This window comes from Meleagris gallopavo, chromosome 16, assembly GCF_000146605.3.
Source record: "Meleagris gallopavo isolate NT-WF06-2002-E0010 breed Aviagen turkey brand Nicholas breeding stock chromosome 16, Turkey_5.1, whole genome shotgun sequence".
NCBI lineage: Eukaryota > Metazoa > Chordata > Aves > Galliformes > Phasianidae > Meleagris > Meleagris gallopavo.
This window is the reverse complement of record NC_015026.2, coordinates 6,624,088-6,633,466: the sequence shown is the minus strand read 5'-3', so window position 1 is coordinate 6,633,466 and position 9,379 is coordinate 6,624,088. Positions and strand designations below refer to the sequence as shown.

At 47.6% G+C, this 9,379-nt stretch overlaps 1 protein-coding gene across 1 annotated transcript; it reads right to left on the bottom strand.

Moving 5' to 3' along the window:
* Positions 1-4: 4 nt before the first annotated feature.
* GGA2 (golgi associated, gamma adaptin ear containing, ARF binding protein 2) lies at positions 5-9,285 on the bottom strand. Its single transcript, XM_010719791.1, has 17 exons — positions 9,210-9,285; positions 9,051-9,135; positions 8,823-8,898; positions 8,229-8,327; positions 7,521-7,644; positions 6,993-7,096; positions 6,445-6,525; positions 5,649-5,786; positions 4,572-4,653; positions 4,195-4,314; positions 3,759-3,926; positions 3,458-3,513; positions 3,000-3,148; positions 2,083-2,252; positions 1,163-1,332; positions 654-764; positions 5-112 (listed from the first exon to the last, which is right to left on the bottom strand). The coding sequence occupies exons 1-17, from the start codon at positions 9,283-9,285 to the stop codon at positions 5-7; spliced, it is 1,917 nt and encodes a 638-aa protein (XP_010718093.1).
* Between the last annotated feature and the right edge of the window lie 94 nt (positions 9,286-9,379).

The window sequence follows — 9,379 nt, the reverse complement described above, 5'->3', positions numbered from 1 at the left end:
GCGTTCAGCTGCCCCACAGCTCCGCCCCTGGGAAGCCGGTCACCTCTCCCACTTCGCTGACGGGCTGCTCGCCGTGCTTGAACTCCAGCTTGTACTTTAAACGGACGGGAGCCTGGGAGAGAAGAAAGCAGAGGGAGGTGTGTCACAGCTGCAGCCTCCTGGGCCTCCTTCCATCCCATCCCTCACAGCCCTGCTGCACTGAATCACCTTCTGGAAGGCCTCTGCAGGGCCGAGATGATAACCCTAAGAGCCGTGCAGGTCTCCCTTCCCACAGGCCCCACAGTGCATATTTGGAAATCCAGGCCTGGCCACCCCCCCCTCAATGATGGGAAGAATCCCAACGTTCTTCTTGTGGCCCATAAATATTTATCAGTGCAACAAAGGTGACACGCGCGGTCGTGCCATTAGTTGCTGACAGCTGCAGGGTGTCTCCCAGGCGCCATCCCAGCAGGCAGACAAGCACAACTGTGCAGCCCACTGCAGTCACTGCACATTCAATCCTGAAAAGTCGCTGCAGAGGAAAAAAAATGTCCTCCATCACAACCCAGTGCATCCCTCCCACACGTCTCCTTGCAGACAGCACTGCCCTTGCCCTTCACACAAATACGTTATGGCCACGTTCAGTGACCCACCGCAGAACCACTGCTACATACTTTGTGTGGATTGGCAAGCAGCAGGACCTGAGACACCACCGCTGGGGGAAGCAGCGGGCTGAAGGCTGGGAGCTCAGAACCGGATGCTGGTTGCAACTTTATTTTCATGGTCTGAAAGAGAAAGCAAAAGGAAATCTTTTGGTCCACACTGAAAAAGAGCTGGGAGTACTAAGCAGCTCCGCAGTTTGGTAGAAGAGTCAGCCTCCATCTGAAGGAGGACATTCCTAAATAGGCAACTCTATGCTCCACGTACACAGGTACAACGAGTACCTTATCAGGAGGTTAAAGCAGTGTGTCTGGAGCTTTGCTTCTTTCTCTCAAGGCCAGGGGATCTACTCTGTGGAAGAGGCACCTGAGCAACAGGTACTGCTGTACAACTGGTTTGCAGTTTGGGAAAATGAGCCATACAATTTTTAATATACAAAGAAAAATTCTAAGCATGAAATGACAAAACAACTTCTACATTTCTGACTAGCCCCACTCCATTTTATTCATCATAGGCTTCTTACCTTTGGGACTGCAGCCTGAAACACAATGTCCTTAATTGGCTGAGCTGAGGTGCTCAGCATGGAGAGAACCATCACCAGCACATCTGGTCGGCCAGGAGCTGGGTCTCTGGAGAAGTGGAGCATAGCTTTGAAACCATCTCTGTCATACACTGTAAGTGGACAGATACTACCTGCCGGAAACAAAAGGAAAATAAGAAACAAAGCATGGATTTCCCCTCTCTTCTGAGGGCAGAACAGTGAACTGAGGCTAAGAACAACAAAAAGGAAAAACTTGTACTTTTACTTGCTCTAGCAAACTCGTAGGCCAAGCAATGGACAGCGCTGGCCTGTGATTTACATTTCACCTCCAAAGTACAGAGAGGAATCTACACGTCATGAGATACGAGGTGATTAGCAGCTGAGACTTTAACTGTCAGTTAAAGAGATGAGCTACAAATCCAAAACATACAATGGGAAAAGCAAAGATATAACACTTCAGCAACTTACAGGACTTAGCCTCTTATTACCAGGGGTAAATCCACAGCTGGCCATCACCATTCAGCCTTTCCAGAATCTGCTAAATCCTTAACTTCAGAGACTGAAGTCAGAAGACAGTTCTGCCTTAGGACCCGTAAGTATCTCTTAAGCCTCTGGAGAAGTACTGCTTGAAGCTTCACAGAAGATGCCAGAGTCAAAGAGTTTAGAAGCACACTAAAAAGATTAGCCAGGGCATGAAACTTCTGACTACTGAATAGGACATTTCCATGGTATCATTCCTAGCTCTTGCTCAAATTCTCAGATACATTAAATCCTTCATAGAACAGCCAGTTTTCTCCAGCTGACCCTCACAGCATGAAGCTACTTTGCTTGCTTGCTCCCCTGCAAAAATCACAGAAGAGCTCTATTAAGCAGAGCTGGGGCACAGAAATCATTGCACTTACTCAGTGTAATTGAAATTAAAGGGACAAAAAGGTTTGCTAGAGAAGCATCATTGGAAGCTGGATGCAAAGAGGCAGCAGGCTTCAGCTCGTAGCCTAGGCTGGAGAATGAAGGATCTGCCATTGAGCTATTTGGAAGATCTGGAAAGGGCAATTTCATTGGTGATAAATCCCTGGAAAGAAAAGCATGTAGAAAGCTTATATTAACTGGGGAGAGTACATGGTATACACCATCCTCTGCTGAGTCTGTGTTTGTGTTCCCAATCCCTCATCCCTTTTAGGTACAAAGTACAAGCTTACTCTGATTTCCTAGGAAGTCTGAAAATGGTCTCTACTTTGTATGAAAGACACTGCTGTTTCAGCATTCACTAAGGCAGAGTCTTGTTTCTGTTACTGTCATGAAACTTTGTTATGCAGGCTCTCTGGAGCTCTGTCAGTGAGATTAAAGTAAGTTCTAGCTCAGAGTCAATGCAAAAGGCTAGGAATCTCCAGAAACACTTCTTGGCCTATGTTCTGGCAGATTGGATAAACTGGATAAGCTTATGATAATGGTCACCTGCTCTGAAGGCCTGTAGATGATAAATCTGTTAGGCTTCTAATGAATGTCAGGAAACTATCTTGTCAAAGCCTGAAAAAAAGCTGGAGAAAAGAGATCTGACTTGGATGTTTTTGTTCCTTTAGCTCAAGAACACCTTGTTGTTAAGCACTGGGATTTGTTCCACCAAGTTTCTGACCCAGGTGTACAATTATTCAGAGTTAGAATTAATAGGTGCACAGTTGCTGCTTTAAGAGCCAGTGCACGGATGGACAGCTTGCCATCATTACCCAGTTGTAGCTAAAAGGTTTTTCCAAACCTCACTGCTGTAAAAACAGTACTTCTCCTCTCCAAAGTCAGGCTGTACTGTGTAGAGCTTGCTTACAAGGATAATATCTTGGTCCTGGGAGGTGGAGAGAGCTGATCGAAGCCCCGAAATTCATTCTTCTCTGAGCAGCTGCCTCCCCAGCTTTCCTCCAGTTCCAGTGGTTCAAAAGCACTTACATTTTTACTACATCCATTGAGTACAGCAGCCTGGAAAAGAGGTACTTCTGGTTCACACTGCAGATCACCAGGAAAATAAATAAATAAAACCTGCTCTACTAATCTTTTTTTTTTTTTTTAAAATTCACATAAGGTTAATTAAAGTAGAAATAGATTTGAGTAATCTGGTTGCAAACTGCAACCCATATATTCATTGCACTGCAGGAGGTTTCCCTTCAGAGTAGAGGGGTGTAAAAAAAAAAGATAAAATAGGCTGCAGGAGAAAGATGGGAGATCAAGAATCCTATCTGATGTTTGTCCTTTGTGCCTTATGGACTACCGTAGCTGAGGATCACTCACCTCTGATAAGCCAAGGTCAGGTGGAGGTTTCTGTAAAACCAGAGAGTCACTGAGATCTAAGAAAGATACCAAAAGGCACAGATCAATTACAGAAAACAGTTACTTTCCCACAGATTCTTCCCTCATTGTCTAACAGCAGTTTGCCTTTAACACCATTAAAGCAACTACACTCCTAAAAACTTCCCCTAGCTACAGGGCCTACTTTCTTTTAAGACAAGCACTGAAGTCAAAATTCTGTATTTACTAAGTACTACAAACCCTAGTAACAAGGCTGATGCTGTACTGAGTTGTACATACAAACCTAATGACTTCAGCTCCTCCTCCAGCAGACAAGCAGAGGTGGTGCTGCTGTGTCGCGAGGCAGAGGTGTTGTCTGAAAACTGGTCTGCAGGAGACTGGGCCATGGCCTCCAGCTCAGAGAAGTCGATGAGTGTATAGCTCTTCATGCGCCTCGGGGGCGTCCAGTGTGCTTTGGAGAGAGCAGGAAGAGTTAAAGAGAGGTCTTCTGAAAGCAGCAGTGCACATGTGGCTACAAGCACATGCTAAAGGACTCGGGCGAAGAGCTCCAGGAACATTTTCGTTCAACCACACGTAAAAGAAAATAGCTAAGTAATAGTTTTCGTGTGCTTAAGGGTTTTGCCCACATCTGTCCTCTGAGAAGCGGTCCCCTTCCAGACTCTTCTCACCCATTAAATGCAGGAGGCAGAGCTGTCATGGAGTGCTGTAGAGTTCTTTACCTGGTGCATCAGAGGAGCTGCTGGCTGAACATCCTCCCCCACCGTCCTCATGACTGCCTACAGTCTGCCTGTACCGCCCCAGCACCTGCGTGAGCCTGTCGTTGGCCTGTAGCAGCTCAGCTGGAAAAGAAGAGAGACCACCCTTGATGGAAGAAACCGGATTTGTTATTTAACTTGGGGCTCCAAGTGAAAATTAAAAATAGCTTCTCTGGGGAGGAGTAATTTTGTGCCACTTCCCAGACACAGTATATCATTCCAAGCTGAAATCTTGGGTAGCAAACGCGTAAGCATTCCTTCAAGGAAAGGAATACTTCACTTAGGAAATGAAGTTAAATGAACATAAATGCGAAGGGTTCCAAGGACAGCATTGGCTCTACCTAAAGCCTCGTCATCATCAACTGTCTCACTGGCCAGGCGGAAGAGCAGCGGTCTGAGCTTCTCACAGCGCTGGAATAGGCTCTGGGGAAAGAAACATTTCATGTCATTGCTCAGAAGATCCTCAACACTCTCAAACTTCTGTACGTTCCTGTGAACACCTGTAAGCGATGCTACCTCTGGAACAACAAGCTGCATGTTCTGCTTGGGGCCAGGGTATCAGTGCTGCATGCTGCTGCACTCTTACAACACAGTGACCTGAAGTACAGACACTGGAACAAAGTGCTGTTGCTGGTACCTGTTCAGCAATCACATCTCCTCAATGCATACAGGTGGTAAGATAAGTCAGTGTAAAGTTTTCCAATTAAAAAGTACCCAGAAGTGAATGGATAAATCAGAGTAGTCAGAAGGAAGTGTTATGACCATCAGTTTCTAATACCATCAGAAAAGACAAAGCCTATCATGGCTCTTTCCAGTGTTTTGGAAGCGAGTAGGCACAGTGGAAGCCAGTTTTTTTCTTTTATCTGAAAGTACAGTCTCTACCACCTCCTACAGCTACAGCCACAGCCCTCCCAAATGAAGCTAACTCCAAACTCTCAGGCACACATAAGTGCTTCCCTACAAAAATCACAAAAATTCAGTGGTCAGTAGTTTTGAAGCAGACCAGTGAACTCTGATCCAGAAAAAGGGAATCACAGTAACCAGAATACAGGTCAAAGATCCAATAGTTCTGAGCTTCCCTGATCACACCTCCTCATGCCTACCTAACCATGACTGGGCTAAGGGAATTCCCATGCATTACTTCACTGCTGGAGGAAGAATCACTTCCCCATAAGATACCACAAGAAGAGCAGCTGATCTGAACAGAAATTAGAAATGGCGCAGCAAGATCCATTTCAACTTTGTTACTTGGATGAGAGGGACTGTCATTCACCAGGCACACTGAAGTTATTCCTGCCGTGGTAACGTTCTTCCCTTGTAGAAATAGAGTGCGGCTTGCTGCCAATTGAATCCCATTGTCCCAGGCCCTCCCAGCCACAGCCAAAAGAACCTCTCATGAAGGAAAAAGGAACACCTACCTGGAGCGTTTCATGGTCAGATTTGGGCAATTCCTGTTTCTTATACCCTTCCAGCAATTCATCCATTCGTTTAACATTTTCAGAAACTTCGCTGATTGTATTCACTCTTCTGGACACCTTAGCTGACTTTTCTTGTTCCTTTGAAAAATGAAATAAAAGTAGATGATGACTTGGCTAATACAGCCAGAGAACGTGCTTGTTTTGGTCACTCTGGATCTATGTTGGTGGGGGCAGTTTCCTGTAAATGTCACTGTGTACAAAGTATGGCACAAAATCCATAAAGAAGCTCCAGTATCAGTGCTGTGCCATAATAGGTATTGAGAAAGGAGGCAGTAGACCTCCTGCCCTCCTCATGGCACTGGGCAGCCTGTGCTGGTGTACAGGATGCATTACACCACAGGCATAAAGAAGCCTTCAAAATTAGAGCTGGGAATTGATGGCTTCTGCCACACAGAAGGGCACTCAAAATGACTGCAATGAGTTTTGTTTTTTTTTTTTAAACAGAGGCAGGCTGACCTTTCAGATGGGAAATGAGAACCAGACAGACACAGTGCCTACAGGAGAAAAGCAGTTCCCTACAAGTGTAGCTCCTTCCCACCTAGGAACCTAAGTAGTTCATCTGAGTCTGATGTTAGAGTATGGTTCCCATTACCACCCCTGGTACTCCCTTTAATGCCAGGATGGTGGTAGACATTCTGGATATTATATATAGAACCCACAGTCACAGACAGAACTGCCAGGTCCCCTGCCATCCCTCCTCCTGTCCTGAAGGGTTATGGCTCTCACAGACACCCACCTCCTTGATCATGCTCTTGATCAACCGGTTGGCAGCCTGCAGGTCCTCAGCATGGCTGCTCTTCAACAGTCTTGCTAGGAGCTGGGAGGGGAAACCATTGGACAGCAGTCAGCAGCATTCTCCAGCCACTGTTTTGAGTACCCCCCACAGGTACACCCCCCAACAGAGCAGTGCTCAGGGAAACCCACTGTGAGCAGCTCAGTGCAGACAGTTGAGAACCATGACTTTCTGGCACCAGGAGCATGAGAAAAAGGAGGGGAAGATGGCCAAGCCCAGAACAGCACAGAGCAGTGCAGTAACACAGCATGGGGCAGCAGAGCTGCTGCAGGGCCCAGAGGGGCCTTCCCTCTGAAATACAAAGAGAAACTATTTCTGTAAAAATGTTTCACTTTTGACCAAGCAATGCTTTCTGATTAAATATCACAGAATTCTCCACTTGTTGTTCAGCAGAAGCATCAGCATTGCTCTGAAGCAGCACAGCATATATCTGTATGTGCTCTCAGCAGTAAAAATCATAGGGGGAGCAGGGAGGAAAACTTGAGATTTACCTTGGATTTCTCTTCATCGGTGTCAAAGATGGAGTTCTGAGGTCTTGGAGAAGGGGGAGGTAAGATTTTGTCTTCTGGCAATTTGGGGTCTTCTTTTACAATCCCTGGAATGATAAACAGCGTTGGTTCAGCAGTGCCTGAGCTGCCACAACACAATGCTCAGCAGCATGCTGGTCCTGCACCCAGCTGTGCCTCTATGCCCAGCATTGCACAGAACTGCATCCCAGGGCAAAGAGCCCCTGAACATGCTCTGTACCTTTTCACCACACCCCCGGGGGTGAGCACTGTGAGAACAGTGGCCACAAGGCTGGAATGGCTCAACACAACCATTGTTGGGTAAATCTCTTTACACAGTTACAGGCATCTCCGAGCAGCCCAGCAGCCTTGGAAGCAGCCTTTGTCCTTTCTCCCTCACACAAAATGTCTTACAGAAAAAGCTGAGTCACAAAAGCAAAGAGGACTGAGAAGTGTGAGCTGAAGCCATGTGACCTCAAAGTTAAGAAGGAAACTGAAATAACAGAACTGAACCTTGCTTCTTCAACATCTGATAAGCATCCCGGATTTTAACTTCCTGAGGAAACCAAACTGTCCAACTGAATATTATTTCTGTCACTCTGGACTTGACTTTTTCTGAAGACCACGTTCCATAGTACTGGGGAAGAACAACAACAAAAAAAAGAAAAATAGATCAAAACTGAAGAGTTTGCACCATATATTGCATACAGGTCTGGCCCCAAGTTGCTTGCGTGCGGAGCAAATGGACTCCCAGCACACACACGGTGCTGTCAGCTGTGTTTCTTGCAATACATGAAACACTGTGCACAGCACTGGCTGTAAATAAAAGCAATGCTATTGCATGTGTGCCAATGTCATTAATATTACTTGACAATCAACATGAAACCATTTCAAAGGCTCTCTGATCAGTTACTACATCTGAAACCAAAAGCTGCTTTTTAGCTCTTTTAATGAAAACAGCCCTGTGCTTTATTCAGGCTGACCCTGCTCCATGAGCACGGCCCAAACTTGGCCACCTTCCATGTAAGGAAGCAGCGAGGACAGAAGGAGTTACAATTATTACTTTCTTTGCAGGGAAATTCACATCCACTCCTTATGCTCAGAGGCGCAGAACAGAAATTCTGCTCTACTTCTACATGACATTCATTCTAAGCTTTTCCATCCGGGCTGAAACACGCAGCACATCCCTTCACCATGTGCTGGGCAGCCACAGCCACCCACCTTTGGGGAGAGCACTTTAATCAGCTCATTCAGAAACCGGAACTTTGCTATTTCATTGTGAAATTTCTCACCGCAGTTATTCACGCACGTCTCCAGCACCTGCAGAAAAGGAACCAGTCAGAAAACAGAGCTGTACACACACGGCTTAGGGAATTCATAAAGACTTTGTTACTATCGTGTTACATTTAAGGCCTTTCTGGCACAGCGTGCACACAGACACAGAGATACTACAGAAGTTGCACAGCAAAAGTATCTTTTATTCATCCAACCCTCTCAAGAAAGGTGCTGAAGATCACTGTGCTGTCCCCCCCTTTATTAACAACTTCTGGAGCTGCTGACTCTGAGGCAATAGCACAGGCACAACAGCTGGAGCCGGGATTCGCAGCAAAATGCCACAGAACGGAGCCGAAGAATTCACTCCCTCTGTGTTTCCCCGGTTTCTCCATTCATTGTGTATCCAAAAGCGGGGTATACATCCACGGAAAAAAGAAACGGGGGCACATCAGGAAGAAAAGGAAGCGGCAGCCTTACTGCCCCAACCCCGCAGATTGCGATCATCGCTGCCTCTCCTCGCACGTGGTCGAAAGCACTTACTGTCAGCGCATGGAGAGCTTCCACCTCCTGGGGCGACTGTATCTTGTGCGCCAGCAGCCGCGCTGCCAGCGGTGGGCTGGGGAGCAACAGAAGCAGGTCAGTCAGCGCTCGAGATCCCGAGAGAACCCAGTGCTGCTAACGGTGCCCTGCGGGGGAGAGCCATCGGCCGACCCGAGCGCTCCGCTGCGGGCAGGGCTGCGGGCTGAGCAGGGCCGCCGCTCTCCTTACCCCTCCGCGTCCGCGTTCAGCTGCGCGCAGAACTGCTGGATGCATTCCCAGTTCTCCTCGGGGACACCCGGGTCGGTGGCTTCGTCTTACGCGAGGGAGGAAAGAAAAGGGTTCGGTGTGAGATCGCGAGGCACGGACGGGGAGGGGCTCAGCACCGGCCGCTCCGCTCGGGGCCTTTTCGTGAAAGGCAGAAATGGAAGGCGAGCGACGGGCAGGAAGCGATCGTCCCCGACATCTGCGTAAAAACGCAGCGCCGAGCCCCGTCTCGAAGAGCCCAAGGTGGGAGCGGGGCGCTCAGCCCCGGCAGCACGGAGCCGCGGAACGCTCCC

What these genes read in the sequence shown, in the direction of transcription:
- GGA2 (XM_010719791.1), bottom strand. Translation starts at nt 9,285, where the DNA reads ATGTCGGGGACGATCGCTTCCTGCCCGTCGCTCGCCTTCCATTTCTGC. An exon ending in TTAAAGTGCTCTCCCCAAAG is followed by an intron (nt 7,645 to 8,228) that starts GTGGGTGGCTGT and finishes GTTCTTCCCCAG; the next exon opens with TACTATGGAACGTGGTCTTC. An exon ending in CTGACCTTGGCTTATCAGAG is followed by an intron (nt 3,149 to 3,457) that starts GTGAGTGATCCT and finishes CCTCTTTTCCAG; the next exon opens with GCTGCTGTACTCAATGGATG.